Below are 25,378 nucleotides of genomic sequence, written 5' to 3'. Positions count from 1 at the left end.
CACCCAAAGAAATATGAGCCAACATTTGGTCGCTACCAGTCAATGTTCACTTTCAACTAAACATAAAAACAAAGAAAATTACACGTTATGCGTTTGAAACAACGACAAAGCTTTGCCTTAGAGACGTTTATTTTTTTAACTGAAAAAAATGCTGTCATAGTTTTATTGCTCTCAACAGGGTGAAGCATACTCACGAATAATTACAAGGTGGCAAAGCGCTTATTACGGAGCTTTAAGAGCCGCGCAATCTTTTCATCTTGCATGACACATTTCACAATCCCATCTTGATGACAAGTGCACAGTCAACGCGGACCATACAGAAGTCACGTAAGCAGAAGTTATTCCGATAAAGATGGAAAGTAGTAGCTGAACATCACCATTGCAATGGGGCACGTGCGCAATAGTCCCATCACAAGATGTGCGGTTATTTTTTTTATTTTTTTTTTTTTTTGAGCACGTAAATTTTTGTTTTGCCTCATAAAAGCAGCAAGTGTGCAAAGACATGGCCTCCTGGATCTTTTTATATACAGCAATGTTCATCATTCACAGAAAAACCCAATTAGCCTGAATTACACGGTATTGTATGAATACAATCATATATAACAGTTTTGCCATTTCTTGCACTTCATAAATACAATTAAAGTAAACTGAAGCACCTTAAATCTATAATGTGACAATAAAAAAACACAGAAACTAACTAAAATTTTTATCATGAAGAATATGATAAATTGTTGAAAGAATATAAAATTAAGAAAAAAAATACAAATACAAGGATAAATGACAAAACAAATGGGAAAATACAGGAAAAATAATCAAATAAAATATTGAATGCAATACAGTGATCCCTCGCAACTTCGCGTTTCAAACTTCGCATTCTCAGTCCATCGCGGATTTTTTTTTTTTTTCCAATTAAAAAAATAAATAAATAAATACAGATGAGCTGTCCCGAGTCAATCAAGTAGTCTCACTCTCCCTCCCTCCCTCTATCTGCTCTTCATTGGTCAGGCAATGAACTGGAGTTGCCTATTAAAGTTAACGATAATTGACGATAATTAATCGCGAATTTCAATGTGCCGAATGCGTCAATCATCGCTTAACTTGTTAAACAGTTGCTGTGGCAACTCATTGTGTTTAAGTGAGTAGCTTGAGCGGATTTGAGTGGACTCACTCAATGCAGGATTTAAAAAGGCACGCATTTTTCAACTTTATTCTTGTTAAAAGTAATTCGGTGGGAGATGAACATGTTTAAAACTTATAAAATAATTATTACATTTAAAGTGCTTAAAAACCATTCATTAAAATTAAGGCTGTCAAAATTATAGCGTTAACGCGCGGTAATTAATTTTTTAAATTAATCACGTTAAAATATTTGACGCAATTAACGCACATGTCCCGCTCAGAAAGTATTCTGCCTTTTGGTAAGTTTTACAGCAAGACATTTTGTGCTGTCCAACAGCGAACTCTTGTGGTCGCTTTGCGACATGGTTTATTGTTTTCTTTCCAGTTCATTATGGCTGCACGACGTCTCGGGCTGATAATGTTGTGCTTATATGATCCCTGGACAAGATTTGTCCGTAAGTATGGTGGTTGTAAAGAATGTACATATTATGTTAGTAAGCGAAATGTTATATTTTTTGTATGAGACGCTTTTTGTTTATGTTTAGTGAACCTGTATAGCGTGCTAAGCTAACGTTGTTGCTAATGCAATGCTTGTGTACTTTTTTTTGGTAGTTTTACGACGGTCTAAAGAGGACAATGGTTTGAGGCCATTTTATTCATAAATCAGATGAAAAAAGAAGAAGTCTAATTATTAAGGCGTCGTTCACTAGCTGTCTAGCTTTGGAAAAAGTAGACGCTTCGGAGTGAGGACAGCATAGACAGATTTAAATGACAGTAGAGTGAAATGCCCACTACAGTCCTTTTGTACCGTATGTTGAATGTATATATCCATCTTGTGTCTTATCTTTCCATTCCAACAATTTATTTTACAGAATATATATATAATTTATAGAAAAATATGGCATATTTTATAGATGGTTTGAATTACGATTAATTACGATTAATTAATTTTATAAAAAAATTTTAATCGTTTGACAGCCCTAATTAAAATATATACATTTACATAAAAGTTTTTATTTAATTATTAAACGATAATTTAGAGACGTTTGGGTTTGATCTTGCCAGAGACGTGAACTTCAACGTGCCGAATGCGTCAATCATCGTTTTACTTGTTAAACAGTTGCTGTGGCAACTCATTGTGTGTAAGTAAGTAGCTTGAGCGGATTTGAGTGGACTCACTCAATGCAGCATTTAAAAAGACAAGCATTTTGGGACTTTATTCTTGTTTAAAAGTAATTCGGTGGGACAGTAACATGTTTAAAACATAACTGTTACATTTATTTATTAAAATATAAGGCAAAAAACACTCAAGTGACTTGGAAGTTCCGCTCTGAGACCCCCAATTTGGCCAAATTTCAAAATTGTCCGATATGCATGTGTGATACATCATTGGAAAGCTTAAAATCACATTGTCTGGGGAAAGAAAATTTTTGAACAGGAGGACATTTTTAAGAAAAAATGTTTTTAAAACAGCAAATCCCCTATCTGGAAGTGAGAGCACGCCAGAGCAGAATTACAAACGCAATGACTTTAACGAGATATTATTGCGTACTTACCTTGTTTCCATCAAAAAAACTCCATGTAGCATGTATCACCGAGTGTCAAAAATGGCCACAGCTGCATTTTTGGGGGATTTTATGGGTGAAACATGGTAATATAACAAGGGTCGCGATGCAGAAATCGCAGACATCAAGGAGTGGTCAAGATTTTCTTTTTCATATATTTACCCTTTAAAACTTTTTTTTTTCCAATTTTTCTTTGTTAGGATTGATTATTTATCAGCTAACATTTCGGAGAAAATGTGACAGTAACAAAAAAAATACAATGGAGTGATAATTATGAGGTAGTTATCCGTGACTTTTTTTACAGACACCATTTTTTTCATTGTGACGTAATTTGTTTAAAAGTTTAAAATATCCGAGTGAATATTTTTTTAAAGTTTTTGTTTTTTAAAGAAATATTAGACATCAATTAATGGTTCAAAGCTAAAAATGACAGACATTTTGAATAATAAATATAATTCAATGACCTTCGTTTTATGGCTGGGTTAAAACAAAAGCGGTTGCGCGATGTTTGTAAACAGGGGTTTCTGGGGTAAAACGACAAATTTAAAAATAGTTCGGGGGGGGCTTATTGCTCCATGAATCTGCTATGGCAGCATATAGACATATTGTTCTATCAAACACAACAGTTGTTTTGGCTTAAAATACAGCAGTTTCTTTTAAAGAGGAGTGCAAGAGCAGAAACTGCTTATTCAGTCTTGTCTGTGTTTTCCGCCATATATACAGTGCCTTGCAAAAGTATTCGGCCCCCTTGAACCTTGCAACCTTTCGCCACATTTCAGGCTTCAAACATAAAGATATAAAATTTTAATTTTTTGTCAAAAATCAACAACAAGTGGGACACAGTCGTGAAGTGGAACAAAATTTATTGGATAATTTAAACTTTTTCAACAAATAAAAAAACTGTAAAGTGGGGCGTGCAATATTATTCGGCCTCCTTGCGTTAATACTTTGTAGCGCCACCTTTTGCTCCAATTACAGCTGCAAGTCGCTTGGGGTATGTTTCTATCAGTTTTGCACATCGAGAGACTGACATTCTTGCCCATTCTTCCTTGCAAAACAGCTCGAGCTGAGTGAGGTTGGATGGAGAGTGTTTGTGAACAGCAGTCTTCAGCTCTTTCCACAGATTCTCGATTGGATTCAGGTCTGGACTTTGACTTGGCCATTCTAACACCTGGATACGTTTATTTTTGAACCATTCCATTGTAGATTTGGCTTTATGTTTTGGCTCATTGTCCTGTTGGAAGATAAATCTCCGTCCCAGTCTCAGGTCTTGTGCAGATACCAACAGGTTTTCTTCCAGAATGTTCCTGTATTTGGCTGCATCCATCTTCCCGTCAATTTTAACCATCTTCCCTGTCCCTGCTGAAGAAAAGCAGGCCCAAACCATGATGCTGCCACCACCATGTTTGACAGTGGGGATGGTGTGTTCAGGGTGATGAGCTGTGTTGCTTTTACGCCAAACATATCGTTTTGCATTGTGGCCAAAAAGTTCAATTTTGGTTTCATCTGACCAGAGCACCTTCTTCCACATGTTTGGTGTGTCTCCCAGGTGGCTTGTGGCAAACTTTAAACGAGACTTTTTATGGATATCTTTGAGAAATGGCTTTCTTCATGCCACTCTTCCATAAAGGCCAGATTTGTGCAGTGTACGACTGATTGTTGTCCTATGGACAGACTCTCCCACCTCAGCTGTAGATCTCTGCAGTTCATCCAGAGTGATCATGGGCCTCTTGGCTGCATCTCTGATCAGTTTTCTCCTTGTTTGAGAAGAAAGTTTAGAAGGACGGCCGGGTCTTGGTAGATTTGCAGTGGTCTGATGCTCCTTCCATTTCAATATGATGGCTTGCACAGTGCTCCTTGAGATGTTTAAAGCTTGGGAAATTTTTTTGTATCCAAATCCGGCTTTAAACTTCTCCACAACAGTATCTCGGACCTGCCTGGTGTGTTCCTTGATTTTCATAATGCTCTCTGCACTTTAAACAGATCCCTGAGACTATCACAGAGCAGGTGCATTTATACGGAGACTTGATTACACACAGGTGGATTCTATTTATCATCATCGGTCATTTAGGACAACATTGGATCATTCAGAGATCCTCACTGAACTTCTGGAGTGAGTTTGCTGCACTGAAAGTAAAGGGGCCGAATAATATTGCACGCCCCACTTTTCAGTTTTTTATTTGTTAAAAAAGTTTAAATTATCCAATAAATGTTGTTCCACTTCACGATTGTGTCCCACTTGTTGTTGATTCTTGACAAAAAAATTAAATTTCATATCTTTATGTTTGAAGCCTGAAATGTGGCGAAAGGTTGCAAGATTCAAGGGGGCCGAATACTTTTGCAAGGCACTATACATAAAAGTTTTTATTTTGTTATAATTTGGGGGGAAAAAAGTGAAAAAACATGTCTCATACACATCTATTTCCAATGCTAAATCTGAATAAATATATTGGACACACACAAATACACACACAAAAAATATATATATATATTTGGGGGAGGGGGGGCTTCTTCGCAGTTTTTCACTTATTGCAATACACAGGGGTTGGACAAAATAATGAAAACACCTTAAAAATTCAACAAAAACTAATTTAATATGGTGTAGGTCGGCCTTTTGCGGCACTTACAGCCTCAATTCTCCGAGGTATTGATTCCATACAGCTTGTGAGTTGTTTCCATAAGAATTTTAAGCCATTCTTCAGTTAAAATACCCTCTAACTCTTTTAGATGGCTATGGAAATCGACGTCTTATTTGAATCTCTAAAACTGACCATAAATGCTCAATAATGTTGAGGTCTGGGGATTGTGTCGGCCATATGAGATGCTTAACTTCATTAGAATGTTGCATGCAATTCTTTAACAATTATGATCAATAATTATTGATGCCAAAATGTTAGGTGTTCCCATTATTTTGTCCAACCCCTGTACGTCGCAGTAAATCGCAAACCCGCAAAAAGTCGCAATGTCCGTTTTTTTCCAAATATTGTTCGGCCCTAATAGAAAGGGGGGAAAAAGTTGGTAACACTTTATAATAACTATCCATTTTACTAGTTAATAGATCATTAGTAAACTGTTGATAAATGATTTATTGTTTATTTGTGAAGTATTTGTTAACAGTTTGTGAAGCATTTACAGGGTGTTCTTAACCTGAAACACAGTTTGTGTAGAAACGTTTCAAGTTTTTGTGTGTAACGTTTGGCATTTCTATCTTTTCAGGTTAAGAAATGCCGTTCACTTCAAAAGAAAAGAAATTTTGATAAGGCATTTTGCAGGCAGCGCTCATGTTGCACATTTATGAAAATCTGCCATAGAACCAACAAATATTTGTACTTTTCTTTGTATATTTAACCAATAAAACTTATGACCTTCAACATAAAGTGTATACAGTTTTATTAAGATCCATCAACTAGCATGGGCATTTAGAATGGGGTCAACCATATTGGAACACCATGTAAATGCTTAACAAACTGTTAACAAATACTTCACAAATCAACAATAAATCATTTATCAACAGCTTACTAATGAGCTATATAATAACTATCCGTTTTACTAGTTAATAGATCATTAGTAAGCTGTTGATAAATGATTTATTGTTCATTTGTGAAGTATTTGTTAACAGTTTGTTAAGCATTTACAGGGTGTTCTTAACCTGAAACACAGTTTGTGTAGAAACGTTTCAAGTTTTTGTGTGTAACGTTTGGCATTTCTATCTTTTCAGGTTAAGAAATGCCGTTCACTTCAAAAGAAAAGGCATTTTGCAGGCAGCGCTCATGTTGCACATTTATGAAAATCTGCCATAGAACCAACAAATATTTGTACTTTTCTTTGTATATTTAACCAATAAAACTTATGACCTTCAACACAAAGTGTATATAGTTTTATTAAGATCCATCAACTAGCATGGGCATTTAGAATGGGGTCAACCATATTGGAACAACATTCTAAATGCTTAACAAACTGTTAACAAATACTTCACAAATCAACAATAAATCATTTATCAACAGCTTACTAATGATCTATTAACTAGTAAAACAGATAGTTATTATAAAGTGTTACCAAAAAGTTCTTAGCCAATGTGGTCCGATGTGGCACAAACAGCTTTAAGTGCATTGCCAAAAATTGTTTAACTTCGTATACATGTCTATTCATCTGTCTACGCCAGCGACGTATAGTGACTGGCAGAGCCATTAAATGTGTTTTAAATTATATGTCACAAGGTACAATTAACCTGTGAATCCACCTGTTGCCATTCATTCAAGATAATAAATCATGACTTACTGTCAGCTTGTGTTCAGGGTTACATTTAAACAATGTCAGTTTGTGTTAAAATTAGTTTCTTTTTCACATTTTTTTGTTGTTAGGGTTTTTTTCTAAGCAAAATAGATGCATTGACTTGAAAGTTGAGGAAAATTGCATTGAATGCTGTTATGTTATGCATCGTACTGATCGAACTGTATATGTCATCAGATTAGATCTGCTTGATGAATGAAGATGCTCCCTTAAAATATCCCGAAACAACTCTAGTGTTTCCAGATCACTATCGCAGTGTAGAATTACTAGTTATAAAACATATTTTGTAACCGTGGATAAAAGGCAATACGTTTGAAATGATCAAAGTAAAAGCTGAGCTAGCCAACGTCACAGCACACAAAGTCACATTCACAGTTTCACTGAAACAGGGGATGGGCTTCCCCATGACCTGAGGTCAATCTACAGTGACATGCTGCAGCATGCATGCAAGCACCAGTGAGCAAGCAAATTTGCAACACTTGTAACTGGGAAGCTTTTCTAGTGTTATTACTAACCCGAAAGCATGAAATGAAGACACGCTTATGTACGGTGACTCATCACCGACATCCCCAAAACACTAAGGATGTTGATAAATTATTGAACACGTCCAAAAGTGTACTGAGCTACGGTACTCTGTTGTGATCCAAAAATACTTCCAGAGTGGAAAACTGAGTCGAGCAGATTTAAAAACACAAATGTACCTTTTTTTGTCATTTCCCTTTCTGGAAGGTTGAGAATAAGCATGAAAATGTTAAGTACACAAATCACATTGTTGACTTCCCTACAATTCCAGCCTGCCGCCAAAGCAGATGTGTCTCTACACGCTGTACACATTAGGAGAGACATCCATGTGACAACTTGACGGCAAGCTTTGACAAGCTGAAGGCGATACTTCAGCAACAAAAACTTCCTTTCCAGTTTCCTCATACTATCGTGCAAATAAAAGGAAAATTATTTGCACCTTGAATATCGTCTTACCTTGAGTGGGATCACCCTCCTTCTCTTTTTGTCCTTTCCTTCCCTTCCTCCTCCCTTTCTTATCTTTCTTCTTAGTCTCTGTCATTTTGTCACAACGAATTAAATCCTCTCGGTTAAAGATCCTTGAAATAATTTTTTTTTTTTTTTTCCTTCCAGAAAAAAAAAAAAGATAGTCCGGTTTTGGGAATGTGTGGCAAGAGGGCACCCGTAGACTCTGAGACCAGTTAGAACGTCTCTCCTCCTATATAGACTCACACCAATCAAGCACAGCTAGGAACCACCTACTCCTCACAGCAGGGAGAGCAAGAGAGAGAGATAGAGCGGGAGTGAGGAGGAAGAAGGGAAGCGGAAGGAAAAATAGGGAGAGAAAAGGTGGGGACAGTTTAAGAAAAGCGAGAGAATACAGAAGAGGGGAGGAGGGCGACGAAGGCATTTCCCATTGCTTTAAGGCCATCAGCTCTTATAGATAAGCAGAGACTCTTCCAGGCCCTACAGCTATAAAAGACCACCAAAAGGACCCCCCCTTGAGAAAATTCCCATGAGGCCCATCCCAAAAACTCTCCTCCTCTAGCATCTTCTCTCTTTAGTAATGACCCGTGCCCAAGTGAGACCAAGACCCCTTCTTTGCACTGCTGACCCCACCCGGATAACTCAAACGGATGAGACTTCGGGGGGGTCTGCCCTTGCCAATTTGTTGTCAGGGTCACAAGCCACTTCACATCTGGGTCTGATTTGACGCGCTCAGATTCGAGATACGTGTGAGGGAGAAAAAAGGCGGGGGTGCACTTGATGGGGGGGTCCTTGTGAGGTGCCAAAAGTCAGATCCAAATCAGCGACAGACAGCTTCTTGCAAAATCACACACACACACAAAAATCAGCTTTTGCTTCCCCCTCTTGTCTGTCAGAAACTACCCCCCCTTCAGACACATCCACGCCCCCCCTCCCAACTCCACCCCCGCTCCCACTTGGCTACAGGCAAGTCGCAGCACGTCCGTGGATGCACGTCTCCCTAACAGTCCACGTTACAGCTGGTGACACCGATACCCACGCGGAGGAAAGAAACCAGATTCATTAAACAAGATCGTATCTTTAAAAGTAATATTGGACAGAAGTCTTCTGCAAATGTGCTTTCCCAGCATTGGATTCACTTATGTATAGGCTAGCGCGGAGGAAATGTTAGGACAGGGAAACGAGGACTTCAGAGGTGAAAGTCAGCAAGAGAAAACTGCAGAGAGAGAACAAGATCTTTTCATGCAAAGCCAGAATGAGGGGAATATATATATATATATTTTTTTTTTAATAGCGATTATGATTTGCACGCAAACTTGTGGAAGGATCAAACACAACATATAAAACTAGAAAATATTTCTGGTTTTGATATCAGAATTCATCCATTACATTCCTTTAAATATGACATCACTCTCAATGAAACAGAACTTTTCGAACTGGGTGAAAATATACAGTGGGGCAAATAAGTATTTAGTCAACCACCAATTGTGCAAGTTTTCCTACTTGAAAAGATTAGAGAGGCATGTAATTGTCAACATGGATAAACCTCAACCATGAGAGAGACAATGTGAAAAAAAAACTGAAAATCACATTGTTTGATTTTTAAAGTGATCCTCTAACTTAAATACATGTAGGCTCTAATAAACCACATTTGTTCTCTTGTACTAAAATATGTTGTTAGAAACACATAAAATGTTAAATCAATGGCAATATTTTATAATATTTAGTCCATATTTTGACCGCTAGTTGGCGCCATGGTTTGCGAGCTTGCAGTGATGACGTAATTGGTATCTTTCTAAATGTGTAGCGTGTTAAACAATTGCTTATTGCTGCCTAAACTCGCAAAGTAATATGCCACGATGTGCTGCTTTTGAATGCAATTTCCAGTTAAATGGAAACAAGGGGAGTGAAGTGAGTGGTCAAGGTGGAATTATTATTTTTAGTGAATAAATGCGCATAAGTGGAAGATTCTCCCCCTTTTTGGTCCCTGTATGCACGTACCCTACCCACCACGTGTTACAACTGGCGCCCGAATATTTTTCCTGGATCCTCAGTCAAGTAAGGGATCCGTCTATTTTCTGGATCCGACGGTCCCACCGCGTCTGCAATATTGGTTTCGGATCTGTCCATTTTTCTGATTCGTCAGTCCCACAGCGGCTTTTTGGATCAGTCTATTTTGTGGAATTGACGGCTGCGACAATGCCATGGGATCGGTCTAATTCCTGGATCTTAGAGTGAGTAGAAAAAACGCGGATTTTGGATTTGGACTCTTCGTGGGAGTTTTCCCCAAATCATACTAAATAATTAAAGCACTATGGCACGCTACAGTGACGACAGTGACTCTGACGTGGACCTCATAACAATGTTGGAGTTCGTCAGGGAATGCGTGTTTGCTTACTGCTGAGCTCCCGAGTGAAGAGTGGTCAAGGTGGAAATATTATTTTTTGTGAATAGATGTGCATAGTGGAAGCTTCTCACCTTTTTGGTACTTTTATACACGTATCCTAGCTACCACGCGTTACAATGTACAAGACATGGATTACACAAGGTGTGCTCTTTGGCCTGTACTGTATGTAAAGCACACAACAGCTCTGGATGCTAACAATCTACATAATTATATTGGGATAAGTTTGAAAACGCAATATGCTTACCTTGAATATCTGCTAATAAAACCGGACAGCATCCACTCTCGCTCCCAACCGGAGTTCCAAACAGCATACACTCTCGCATCACCAGTTTTGCCCAACTTTTGTCTCATCAGGTATTTGCTGCACGCATTTTTCCCTGAAGCTCGTCTTGTGAACGACCGACAGTGCTGTCCTGCTCTTCACTTTTCAGATCTGGTTCAAATAGGAAGGGTAGAACTGACGACATGTTGGGAAAGCTAACGAGTGACACGCTGGAATTTCGGCAACGGGACCAGTGACGTCACGCACTGCGACGTAACAAGAATGGCGACCAATCACTTAAAATAATTTTACAAACTTTATTAAAACAAAAACATTAAGAGGGGTTTTAATATCAAATTATTATAACTCATACTAACATTTATCTTTTAAGAATTACTTGTCTTAAAAATAGAGGATCCCTTTAAAGAATTAATTTCCAAATTAGAGTGGAAAATAAGTATTTGGTCACCTACAAACAAGCAAGATTTCTGGCTGTCAAAGACAAACTTCAAACTTCTTCTAATGAGGTCTAACGAGGCTCCACTCGTTACCTGTATTAATGGCACCTGTTTTAACTCATTATCTGTATAAAAGACACCTATCCACAATCTCAGTCAGTCACACTCAAAACTCCACTATGGCCAAGACCAAAGAGCTGTCAAAAGACACCAGAGACAAAATTGTAGGCCTGCACCAGGCTGGGAAGACCGAATCCGCAATAGGTAAAACGCTTGGTGTAAAGAAATCAACTGTGGGCGCAATTACTGTCTTAGAAAATGGAAGACATACAAGACCACTGATAATCTCCCTCGATCTGGGGCTCCATGCAAGATCTCACCCCGTGGCGTCAAAATGATAACAAGAACGGTGAGCAAAAATCCCAGAACCAGAACCAGCCCTAGTGAATGACCTACAGAGAGCTGAGACCACAGTAACAAAGGCTACTATCAGTAACACAATGTGCCGCCAGGGACTCAAATCCTGCACTGCCAGATGTGTCCCCCTGCTGAAGCGAGTACACATCCAGCCCCGTCTGTGGTTCGCTAGAGAGCATTTAGATGATCCAGAAGAGGACTGGGAAAATGTGTTATTGTCAGATGAAACCAAAATAGAACTTTTTGGTAGAAACACAGGTTCTCGTGTTTGGAGGAGAAAGAATACTGAACTGTATCTGAAAAACACCATACCCACTGTGAAGCATGGGGTGGAAACATCATGCTTTGGGGCTGTTTTTCTGCAAAGGGACCATGACGACAGATCTGTGTAAAGGAAAGAATGAATGGGGCGGTGTATCGAGAGATTTTACCTCTCTGAGTATTCTGCGCTGAACTCTAGGCGTCATCTTTGGTGAACGGCCACTCCTTGGGAAGGAAGCAACAGTGCCAAACTCTCTCTGTAAACAAACTCAAACTCTCTCATTCTCTCTGTAAAAAACTTCTCTGACTGTCGATTGATGAATATCCAGACTTTTAGAGATGGTTTTGTATCCTTTCCCAGCTTCATACAAATCAAATATCCTTGATTGCAGGTCTTCAGACAATTCTTTTGACCAAGCCATGATGACCAGACAATGCTTCACATCAAGACAATTCTTACCAGGTGTGTGTTTTATAGTGTGCAGGGCAGCTTTAAATCTCCTGACTTAAATTGTTTGGTAAAAATTGGTTTCAATTGCGCTTTAAGTCTCCTTAGGCAGCGGGTTCACTTATTTTTTATATGAAAACCTATAAATGCTTGAGTGGTTTTAGTTAAAGCAGACACTGTTTTTACGTCTGTGTGATTTTGACAAAGATGAGATCACATTTGGTGGTGGTTTTATGCGGAAATGTGAGAAATTCCAAAAGAATCAGATACTTTTTCATACCACTGTATGTACTTTTTTAAAATTTTCTTTTGGAATCAATTTGATGGTTTTACCATTTAATCCTCAAAGCGCTCCCCTGCACTTGAACTAGAATAGTACATTCCCGTCATCCTTTGCAAAAAAAGCTAGCCAACATATGGACGCACAAACATAAATCACTTTTGTTAAACCTTGGCTGAGTTCTGTTCTCTTTTGAGTATTGACATGCCTTACTTAGTCACCTTGCAAGAATATGAACAAACTGTTTAACAGCTCATTCTTGTGTCGGGATGCTAACGGCAAGCCTACTTGTTTGACACTTGTTTTATTTGAATATGAACAAACTGTATAACAGCTCATTCTTGTGTAGGGATGCTAACGGCAAGCCTACTTGTTTGACGCCTGTTCTATTTGAATATGAACAAACTGTATAACAGCTCATTCTTGTGAAGGGATGCTAACGGCAAGCCTACTTGTTTGACTCTCGTTAGGGCCCGAGCACTAAGCGTGCGAAGGCCCTTTTGTTTTGCAAAGGATTATTATTATTATTTATTTATTTATTTATTTTCAGGGCAAACGAAAATGGCCAATTTGGAGGCCTGAACATGCACGAAAGGTCACCAAAATTTGCACATACATGCGGCTTCACGTAAATTTCGATAATCTTGCGTCGTTACGAAAAAATGTCAAAAAATGGCTCAGTGGCGCCCCCTTGACCCTTAAAATTTTCAAAAAGGCCTCTCCACTCAGGTTTTCAACGTAGAGCAATGAAATTTGGGGAGTAGATACCTTATGCCTAACTGCTCAAAAAAGCCTCTGCACCCATATTCCAAATCCAACAGGAAATCGGGTATTTTGGATCAAATGTGAAATTTTTATCGGTTCACAGTTGGCATTTACATTTGGAGGCCTGAACATGCACGAAAACTCACCAACATTTGCACATACATGCAACTTTGCGTAAATTTTGATAATCTACGAACAAATTTAACAAAATGGCTCAGTGGCGCCCCCTTGAAATTTTCAAAAAGGCCTCTCCTATTAGGTTTTTTCAACGTAGAACAATGAAATTTGGCGAGTCGATACATGGTGCAAAACTGCTCCAAAAAGTCTCTTGCACTCATATTCCAAACCCAACAGGAAGCCGGAAATTTTGGATCAAATGTGAAATTTTATCGATTTACATTTGAGACCTTGTCGCTGAAGGAAATAGTTGGATCGGAGACATATGAGATCTTAAGTTTTCAAAATGGTGAGTTCCTCCGTTCAGTCCTGCTTGAAGGCCTAATTCTATTTGTAACTGGTAATATCCATCCCTTGGGTTTTAGACTTTAGCACTACAGAGATCCCCCGTTTTTCGCGGTTAATGGGGACCCGAAACCCACGTGAAAAGTGAAAAACTGTGAACCCCCCTTAAAAAATAAATAAATAAAAAGATCGAAGTAAACAGTATTTATTTATATATATTTACATATTGTATACTTCACATATTCATGTAGTCCCTGGTTTACGAACGAGTTCCGTTCTTGCGCTTGCGATGTCACTCAGATTTCCACGCAAGTTGGAATTAACCCTTTAAGTATTTTAAAAACTATCCAAAAGCATGTATAATACGTCATTGTACTGTCCTTACCAAGACGCTGGAGCTAAGTCCTAGCTAGACAGTGAGCTAAGCTCCGAAATGACGTTGTCAGGCGTCCGTGTGGTCTGCTGACTTTATTCAGCTGCTAATGACATCAACACTTGCAAAATAAAACCCAAATAAAATGAAATTACCGTATTGGCCCGAATATAAGACGGCCCTGATTATAAGATGACCCCTTCTTTTTCATGACTCAAGTTTCAAAAAAGATTTTTTGAACACCAAATTAATTTTTATACAGAAAATAATTACAGTACATCCGAAACAAATGATTATAACAATATATGAGAAAAAAAGCATGTTTTTTGCCTCATTCAAATCTTAATATCTGAACATTTAAATATGTAAACTAAAGTGCAAACACATTCGTAAATGAATGGCTTCTGGTTTTTGAAATGTAAATAAACCAATCTATTATGATAAAACAACAAAATTGCAATAACTGCATTAATCATCAAAGTGAAGTCTAACTGTAACTGTAGTCTTGAAATAAATCTGAATAAGGAAAAACATTGCAATAAAATAATGCAAACTGGTTAAACTAAAAAGAGTAGCTGAGGTCTGTCATGACAGAATATCGCTTCTGGCGCCATCTAGCGTAGTGAATGGGTATAATGTCTAGACCACGAATATAAGACGACCCCCTTTTTCAGTGTTATTTCAATGCAAAAAACACATCTTATATTGGGCCAATACAGTAAATATCCCATAATACAATGAGGAGAGCTGCGGCTTATAGTCCAGTGCGGCTTATCTATGAACAAATGCCGTTTTCATGTCACATTTGGTGGTTGGCGGCTTATAGACAGGTGCACCTTATTGTGCAAAAATTACAGTACATTTATTCAGTCTTTGAGTTATAGACTGACAAACCCGAGCTTGAGTTCTTGTGCAGCATGATAGATGGTTCATCCCTTTATCTTTTAATTTCTCATGTCCCAAATTGTCTCCCTTGAACATTTTAAGCTGCTAAGACCTACTAGAGGTCGGAGGAACGCTTATCTATGGGTGTTTCTGAATCAAAGAAAGAATCATGTGGCTCTCAATGAAACCTACCTATTGAAAGTCAAAACAAAAAAAAAAGGACAAATGAGTCATCTGCCGGGCTCTCCCAGGTTTTGTCTGAGTGGAGAATTTTTGCGCCGTCTTGGGAGGAGGTGGCGGCTACACCATGGTTTGTAAGGGGCAGCTAAGAGGTCGTGTCTTAACAGGTCAACGTGCTCAACAACATACGGCTCACCGGCGAGGCAAGAAAAGTGCAAAAGGTCAAAGCGTGGCCAAGTTTCGACACGCCAGTCTAGTTCGACGTGGTGCTTCCCTAGGCGTAATTGCTCTTCCCGTTCGACACTCTCCTCCTCGTGGCTGTTGCCGATGATCTAATCTGTCAGCAGAGGTAACCGAGTCCTGGCAGGGGGCTACAGTGAGGAGAGATCTCCCCCTAATATCAACACTCACTTCCTCCTACATTCTACAGAACGAGACGTTCGCCGGGCTTGCATGCACGTGGGTGGGCATGTGGTTTATGTATGTGTCAGAAATGTGAGTATGAGTGACGTCAGCACAAAGGAAATGAGAATATCAAGAAGATTATAAAAACCCAGCCAGTTGTCTGCATTGAAGAACCGATGACCTGCATTAGGCCCATCCTCAAAACACGCAAGTTTGTGAAATTTGTCGACAGCCGTTACAACGTCAGAAGGTATCAACTTCTGGGCCGGTGTGTATTTCAAAACCGAGGCTTCCTGCCAAACTCTTAGCAAACCATCTGGGCTGCTGCTCATTTGGAAACAAACTATTTCGCAGCATTTAAGAATATAAACACCGACGTGAGTGACATTTACTGCGTGCCACTTGGCAGCGTCACAAAAACTGAAAAAAAGACTTGCCATTATAAAGAGGAAAATATAGTATAAAACAATCAATCAACTTTGAAAGGTCAGATAATAGTTTGTGCAGGCATTTTACACTGAAAGTAGCAGCGTTAGTAACAAGACTTGTTGAATTTAGTACAAAAATTGGACTGTCATTAGTCGGCATGCCACCATATAAGTATCGGTGGTGATATTGTACTCGTACCGTACTTGTAAAAATGCATTTTCTTCTGCTGTTTGTCAACAGATGTATACAGTGGAGCAAATAAGTATTTAGTCAACCACCAAGTGTGCAAGTTCTCCTACTTGAAAAGATTAGAGAGGCCTGTAATTGTCAACATGGGTAAACCTCAACCATGAGAGACAGAATGTGGAGAGAAAAAAAAAACGGAAAATCACATTGTTTGATTTTTAAAAGAATTTATTTCCAAATTACAGTGGAAAATAAGTATTTGCTCACCTACAAACAAGCAAGATTTCTGGCTGTCAAAGAGGTCTAACTTCTTCTAACGAGGTCTAACGAGGCTCCACTCGTTACCTGTATTAATGGCACCTATTTTAACTCATTATTGGTACAAAAGACACCTGTCCACAATCTCAGTCAGTCACACTCAAAACTCCACTATGACCAAGACCAAAGAGCTGTCAAAGGAACCCAGAGACAAAATTGTAGACCTGCACCAGGCTGGGGAGACTGACTCTGCAATAGGTAAAACACCTGGTGTAAAGAAATCAACTGTGGGAGCAATTATTAGAAAACGGAAGACATACAAGACTACTGATAATCTCCCTCGATCTGGGGCTCCATGCAAGATCTCACCCCGTGGCATCAAAATGATTACAAGAACGGTGAGCAAAAATCCCAAAACCACACGGGGAGACCTAGTGAATGACCTACAGAGAGCTGGGACCACAGTAACAAAGGCTACTATCAGTAACTCAGTGTGCTGCCAGGGACTCAAATCCTGCACAGCCAGGCGTGTCCCCCTGCTGAAGAAATTACACGTCCAGGCCCGTCTGCGGTTTGCTAGAGAGCATTTGGATGATCCAGAAGAGGACTGGGAGAAAGTGTTATGGTCAGATGAAACCAAAATAGAACTTTTTGGTAGAAACACAGGTTCTCGTGTTTGGAGGGGATAGAATACTGAATTGCTTACGAAGAACACCATACCCACTGTGAAGCATGGGGGTGGAAACATCATGCTTTGTGGCAGTTTTTCTGTAAAGGGACCAGGGCGACTGATCTGTGTAAAGGAAAGAATTAATGGGGCCATGTATCGAGAGATTTTGAGTGAAAATCTCCTTCCATCAGCAAGGGCATTGAAGATGAAACGTGGCTGGGTATTTCAGCATGACAATGATCCCAAACACACAGCCAGGGCAACAAAGGAGTGGCCTAGCCAGTCTCCAGATCTCAGCCCTATAGAAAATCTGTGGAGGGAGCTGAAAGTTCGTGTTGACCAACGACAGCCCCAAAACATCACTGCTCTAGAGGAGATCTGCATGGAGAAATGAGCCAAAATACCAGCAACAGTGTGTGAAAAGCTTGTGAAGAGTTACAGAAAACGTTTGGCCTCCGTTATTGCCAACAAAGGGCACATAACAAAGCATTGAGATGAACTTTTGGTATTGACCAAATATTTATTTTCCACCATGATTTACAAATAAATTCTTTAAAAATCAAACAATGTGATTTTCTGGGTTTTTTTTCACATTCTGTTTCTCATGGTTGAGCTTTACCCATGTTGACAATTACAGGCCTCTCTAATATTTTCAAGTGGGAGAACTTGCACAATTAGTTGTTGAATAAATACTTATTTGCCCCACTGTAGTTCTGGATTTGGAGGGGCATAATTTGTAGCCCCATGCCCTATATGTTCTGACGCAGATCCTTTCTACGCATATCCTAGTTCATAAATGCTTCCCAGGCCCCATCGCTGCTTGCCTCTTAATCCCTCCCAGAAAAGGAGAGACAGCTCTCCAGTGTGATGGAGATGAGCAGTGGCATACCTGCACATCATCACAGCGACGCTGCGCAACTACACCATTGCCCTTTCACACAGAAGTTTATCTTTGCAGGCATAATGACTTTAAACAGCCATTAGCCTATGTAGCTTAAGTCTGTCTGCTTCTTGCCAACAAAAGTGTATATTGGTAATGGTACTTGCTTTTAACCAGTGTTGTCACTAACGCATTACAAAGTATTGCATTATTGTAATCTTATTAATTTCTTTCAGTAACGAGCAATCTAACGCGTTCATTTTTCCAAAGCAGTATTCTGATTAGACCTTTTAATGCGGGACAACACGCTGACGTCACGTGCGTCGAGGAAGAAGCAATTAAAAAAAAAAAAACGGTAACACTTTACAATAAGGGTCCCTTAATTAACGTTAGTTAATGCATTTTTAGACAATAACTAATGTTTAATGAACATTACAATAATTAATATAATTGTTTATCTAACATTTATTAATATATTAATTAACATTAGTTAATGCATTAGCTAATTCATTAGTTAATGTATTAGGTAATGCATTAGTTAATGCATAACCAGACAGTAACTAATGGTTTGGTTAAATTAAAAAAATATATAGGCCTATATAGGGTTAGGGTTTAGGCTTAGGGTTTGTTAACTTAGCATTTATGATTTCTAAGTAAAGGGGCACATGTGCAACACTTTACAATAAGGGTCCAAAAAGCATTCAGTAATGGTTAATAAAGGTGATGTCACAGATTACTTGAAAAAGTAATTTAATTACTGATTACTGATTACTCCTCAAAAAAGTAATCTAGTTACTTTACTGATTACTTTATTATCAAAGTAACTAAGTTACTTTAGAAGTAATTTGTCAGTTCCTTTTCCCAATTTTTCTCCCTTTGCTGCCTCAACAGAAAAATTTCATCGCATGTAACTGAATTTTTCAGATAAGGCTTTATCTTCGAGTTAGCAGGGGTTTAATGGAGTTGATTTCAACCACCACTGACTTGCGCTAGCTCAGCCACTCCGGAGCCCTGAAACGAACAAATAACTGACAAACTGCACAGAATTTGTTCAAAACAACTCCAACGACTAATTAAACCCCCACTAACTCGAAGATTAAGCCTAATGTCAAAAATTCTGAACTCCCCCTTTACAATAAAGACCTAGCCGTTAAAATGCTGTCTATAAAAGTTGTAAAGCAATAAGACAAACAACAAAAACAAATGCAATGAACAAGAATCCTACAAAGTATTTCATAATGCATTCAGTATAGGCCAAAAGTTTGGAGACACCTCAAGGGTGGACACTTTGAAGAATGTACAATATAAAACCTGTTTTCAAGAACATAATTCCTCATGTTCATTCATAGTTTTAATATTTTCACTGAGAATTTACAATAGTAGTGAAAATATATAAAAAGCACAAATGATGAGGCATGTCCAAACTTTTGACTCGCTCTTTTGTCACCCCACACCTACACACACACACACACATACAGTCACGCTCCGCCTACGGTTACAAACTATAACTATAAAATGTACGTAAAGGCTGGTTACAAACTGTAAAAGTGCTGGCTGTCTCGTTACCTGTTGGCTTTTTTTCGATTTTTGTCGCGTTGTGCTGTAATTCCAAGTGGTTCCTTGAATTAGATGTAGAGTTATTAGCGGTCGAGTGCCCTTTTGAGCCAGTGCAAAATTTGCGACGCACGGAGATATTTTTTGTCATCTTTATTGGAGAGAAATGTGAAGTCATGGCTCTATGTCCAATAAGCAAATGCAGCCGTTTGTGGTTCTTCTCCTACGTCTTCCACTGTTAGCATCCTGAAAGGTAGCCAGTAGTTTGTTAGCCGCCAACAGCGCTCATAGCATGGTAAAACACGTGAGCCGGTTTTTTTCCCCCCGATGAGAAAACGTGACATCCAACGGAGATACTTTTGTCATCTTTACTGGACAGAAATGTGAAGTAATGGCTGTATTTCCAGTGAGCAAAGGCATCTATTTGCGGTACATATCCTGCCTTTCACTGTTAGCCTCGCTGCCTCGTCAGAATGCTATGTTGTTGGCCGCCATGGCGGACAGCGCTCAGCCTCAAACAGCGCCGTAAAACACGTGACCCGTTTTTTTTTCCCCCGATGAGAAATGCTCTTTGTACATGACTACAGTATTCTTCATTCTACATACATTATGAGGACAAAAACAAAATAGCAATGCACGGGCACTAGGGAAACTAACTTTAATCGGATTACTGGCTTGGAAAAATTAACGCGTTAGATTACTCGTTACTGAAGAAAGTAATCAGACTATAGTAACGCGTTAGGTTAAGTAATACTTATGAGGTACGTTCACGTGAAATAATACCATACTTAAGGTTAGGTTAGCAGCACCCAAGGACTCAAAGAGCAATGTTTCTCATTTTAAAATGACATCATCACTTACTAGTACCAGTATATATTACTAACTATTTATTCATGCACTAATGTATATGTGAATTGATGTTAAGTAATGTATAATATATATATTATACAGTATATTATAACCTAATCTTAAGTATGGTATTATTCACGTGAACATACCTGATAAGTATTACTTAACCTTAATTAACCATTACTGAATGTTTTTTGGACCCTTATTGTAAAGTGTAGCACACGTATCCCTTAACTAAGAAATCATAAATGCTTAAGTTCCCCCCTCTTAACCTTAATTAAAGTTAATTAAAATTAATATTAATTAAAAGTCTGAAAGGCAAATTGTTTTTGGATTATCTTTAAATACCCGCTACTTTTTGAGCAGAACTTTGTGTAGGCTAATGTTCCTATTGTTAAAAGCACAAAGGTGTGTAATAAACAACTAGCACATTTATATTTTGCATTTAGTTTTCTTACTGTACCGAAAATGAACCGAACCGTGACCTCAAAACCGAGGTACGTACCGAAACGAGATTTTTGTTTACTGTTACACCCCTAGTTTCTAATAACTTATTTTAGTAAACGAGATCAACTGTGACTTATTAGGGCCTACAAGTCTGTAAGTCCGAGGTCCCCTTTAAAAAGTCACTTGAGCTGACCATGTGGTGAAATGAGCTGCGTGAACATGCACTTGCAAGTTGTCTGACTTCAAGATTTCACCAGCTGCGCTATCGATGGGAAGTCTAGCCCAAGGAGGTGCATAAAATACATAAATCTTTCAGCATATACTGTATGCTGCCAGTTTTGTTGCCTTCAACGTGCTACTGTAAGTGTCTCCTCGGCATGAATGGCAAAAGATGAAAAGCATTCGAGTTTTGTCCCGGGGGGAAGCGTGACACAAATGAATGCGGGTGACAAGTTTAGGGGCCCCAGGAAGAGGCTTCTTTGTCAAGGTCAATGATGCCAAGGTCAGCTGGGATTCCAAATCTGAGCGAACTTTGCTCGGCAACAGCTGAGATCAGGGACACGGTCGGAGAGAAAATAAAACAAACAGAGAAACGGAGCAGCCTCTTTTTTAAACTCGCACGTGGATGGGTGGGTGAATCCAAACCATGCGTGTAAAGGAAAGAGAGCAACGAGGAATCTAAGTGTTAAAAAACAAGGAAGTCATCCTGTGTGGATTCGGGCTCTTTGACGTTTGCGCAGCACATTGCTGTCACCATGGCAACCGTTGTCTTAAGGGTAGCAACGGGAGCACGTGAGATGCGGTTGTGGGTGGGGCGAGGATGAGAGAGATGAGGGCGTTGAGCGTGAGACAATAGCAGAGTAAGAAAGTGAGGAGAAAATGTGGCAGGACACAACAGGAGGAGGAGAGTGGAAAAGGATGGCAAAGAAAAAGGTTGACACAGCAAAGAGAAGGTGTGTCGCTCCTGTTCGGAGTCTCTATTGTGCCAAGCCTGCTGGGAAACACTGCAGCAGCATCTCACAGAGGGGGAAGCTGACCAACGTCAGCACTGAGCACGCTCCGCTCGCTGGGCCGCTGAGAAAATGACAACGGAGATCTTTAGCCAAATTCTCTGGCTGCGTTCCACCTCACCATCACAATTACCCCCACCCTCGCCAGATGAATTGTGCCCAGAGTGTCTGATTGCTGATGCTGACTCATATCGCGATGGCTTTGATTGGGGCTGAGAGGAGCAAGAGAGGAGCATAGCAACTCATCATCCAATAGGGCATGGGAGGGAATTACGTCTTCCTAGACAGCCCGGACTGCCAGATGTGACCGTCCGAACTATTCCTAGTCAACATCCTTATCTGCACCGTCAATTAAAAAACTATACACGAATGCATGTATGTTTTTTTGCAAATAGACAGGTTGGTTGTTGCTATCACTTAGGTCTAAATGCATGTTCAGACAGACAGGTAGTGAGGCATGCTTTGCCTAAATACCACATTTACAGCTTTTCACTCTTTATAACCACAAGATTGTAAAGATTGAGATTTTGTGATGCAAGAAGAGGCATGCGGGTGCAGACACTTGCAACAATTCTGCTGAGCAATGAAACAGAAATTTCTTACTGTTAGATCGGGAAATTGAAATTATTATTGGTGAGGGGACAAGCATAAGCAGATTTTAAAGGGGTCCCCCCCCTGGTGGCCGAAAAGTGTCATTGCATGTAATTGATTTTCCTCTATAGACCCTACTCACCAACGTCACAGAATGACGTGTCGCTGTATCCGGCCGCCATATTGTCCGTCAGTGTTTATCCGTATTCTCAATGGTTTCAATTTGTCGTGCAATTTATGGTGCAATTCATGGAAGCCCCGGTGCTTTCAGACGCTGTAAACTCATTGGATGCGTTGCATAAAAGGCGTTATGTGGAAAAGCTTCAGTCTATCCATTCGCCAGATCCATATTTGATGCCTAAATCGATATTTTTCCACCCGCTGTCTTCGACCTCTCTGCCTGACATCTGCTACCCTGATATCTACAACTATCTTGTCCACACAAAATCAGCCTATTCTCACGAAACGTTGAAAAACTTTAAGAGCAGCACTCTAAGCAACATTACCCCGTGTGACCCTTTACTTCCAATTTTCTAAAATGGCGACAATCAATAAAAAAAAAAGTTGACTGCGATGGCCGACGCTTCAAGGATAGGTGGATATTGGACTATTTCTTCAATAAAACACGGAACAACTGTGTCTGCCTCATTTGCAAAGAGACAGTCGCTGTTTTCAAAGAGTTCGATGTGACACGATAATGACATTACCGAACAAGACACGCTGACATGTACGACAAACATTACAGGGAAGATACGCAGCGAGAAATTATAGCAACTTGAAGCTAGTTTCATTTCACAGCAAGAGTCCGAGTGTCGAAAGAGAACGCCACAAAGACGAGACTGATGAAATTATGATTTTAAAAAAATAATAAAGCAAATGTGACACACAGAAGGGCTTGCTAAAATTTGTTTAAATATATTGTTCTATGTAAATCAGCCAAGGTAGCCCCCCGCATTTTCACCACACCAAATCTGGCCCCCTTTGCAAAATGTTTGGACACACCTGTTTAACTTCTTTCACTTGGTACCAGCTAAATATTATTCAAAAAACAATGATGGTGGAAGAAATAAGCATCTTGAATTTGAAACTGTATGTTGTCGGCGATTAGCCTCGCAATGATCATAATTGTGGTTGTCAGCCTAAAACCCTCTAAATATATATTAAATGCATCTTACCAGATATAAAATGACTACTACATAATCTGTAGTGATCGTTTGGTGCCCAGTTTTCTCGTCAAATTGCAGCAGTCAATCTCGCTCTCCTCTCCGGGTCTCTCGGAATACGGTAGAACTTCAAGTCTCTCCGTCTATCTTCTCTGTTATTGCAACCGACCGCCACTCACGCCTTCACCATTTTGATTATTAATGATAACGAGCAGAAAAACACGCCATAATAGGAGGAATTTACGTAGCGGTAATGCTTAAACCCGATGAGCTGACGGACAATATGGCGCGGAGGCGTGGTTTTGACGTCATGTGAGTAGGGTCTATACAGTATCCTCCATAATTATTGGCACCCCTGAAAAAGATCTGTTTTTTTAGCATCTAAAATTTTTTTCTTATTCAAATAACATGGGACCTTAATGGAAAAAGAGAGAAAAATCCAACCTTCAATACAAGTGCATTCATTCAGTGGGGAAAAAATCCCACATAACAGAAAAAATTATTTGACATCAAATAATGTGTGTCACAACTATTAGCACCCCTGGTGTTAACACTTTGCATAACCCGCTTTTGCCAACAAAACAGCACCTAATCTTCTCCTATAATGTTTCACAAGATGGGAAAGACAGAAAGAGGGATCTTCAGCCATTTCTCCATGCAGAATCTCTCTAAATCATCCAGAGACCTGGGTCCTTTCCTCTGTGCTCTCCTCTTCAGCTCACCCCACAGGTTTTCAATGGGGTTGAGGTCTGGGGACTGAGATGGCCATGGGAGGAGCTTGATTTTGTGTTTGGTGAACCATTTCTGTGTAGATTTGGCCATATGTTTAGGGTCATTGTCTTGCTGAAAGACCCAGTGACGACCCATCTTCAGCTTTCGGGCAGAGGGCAACAGATTTTGATTTAAAATGTCCTGGTGTTTCAAAGCATTCATGATGCCATGCACCCTAACAAGGTTCCCAGGGCCTTTTGAAGCGAAACAGCCCCACAGCATCACTGACCCACCCACATACTTCACAGTGGGTATGAGGTGCTTTTCAGCATGCGCATCTTTCGTGGCACGCCAGACCCACTTAGACTGTTTATTGTAAAAAGGTCAATCTTGGTCTCATCTGACCAAAGCACAGGGTCTCAGTTGAAGCCTGGGACCGTGTGTATTTTTGTGTGAGACCAAGACTGAGCTTTTTGGCAACAAACACTTACATACGACTTACATATTATGGCTAATTGTATTGTGATGATCCACTGGATGCTTTAATGATGATAAAAGTAACAACTTCGAGGTTTTCCAAATAAACATTCATTGGAAAATAAGAGAACAACTTCAACTGAAATTATAGAAAAAGTGGCTATATCGCACCACTATATCAATAAGCATAACTGGAGGGCTAAGCTGTGACCAACCCTTATACAAAGGCTTTGAAGGCAACATGCATATTGGCCCAAAACCAATAATGAAAAAAACTGATGTTGGTATTATCCGATATCATTTCAAAATGCTTTTATCGGCCAATATTATCAGACAATTCAAATTACCGTACTGGCCCGAATATAAGACGGTGTTTTTTGCATTGAAATAACACTGAAAAAGAGGGGGTCGTCTTATATTAGCGGTCCAGACATTATACCCATTCACGACGCTAGATGGCGCCAGATCATTGAAGCGATATTCTGTCATGACAGATCTCAGCTACTTTCCCCATTCACGACGCTAGATGGAGCCAGATATCATTAAAGTGACGTTCTGTCATGACAGATCTCAGCTACTCTTTTTAGTT

At 39.5% G+C, this 25,378-nt stretch overlaps 1 protein-coding gene across 2 annotated transcripts in view; it reads right to left on the bottom strand.

The window, feature by feature from the left end:
- nrg2a (neuregulin 2a) overlaps positions 1-25,378 on the bottom strand; it is a 256,050-nt gene that overhangs the window by 169,781 nt on the left and 60,891 nt on the right. The window contains exon 1 of one of the 2 annotated variants that reach the window (XM_057820502.1): positions 7,953-8,650. The exons of the other annotated variant lie outside the window; for it this stretch is intronic. Within the exon in view, the coding sequence (XP_057676485.1) occupies positions 7,953-8,037 (85 nt within the window). The 5' untranslated portion in view covers positions 8,038-8,650. Of the gene's footprint in view, positions 1-7,952; positions 8,651-25,378 lie in introns of those variants that run through there. 2 annotated transcript variants of the gene reach the window in all.

Source organism: Corythoichthys intestinalis, chromosome 18 (assembly GCF_030265065.1).
Source record: "Corythoichthys intestinalis isolate RoL2023-P3 chromosome 18, ASM3026506v1, whole genome shotgun sequence".
NCBI classification, from domain to species: Eukaryota; Metazoa; Chordata; class Actinopteri; order Syngnathiformes; family Syngnathidae; genus Corythoichthys; species Corythoichthys intestinalis.
This window is presented reverse-complemented; position numbering and strand designations above follow the sequence as displayed.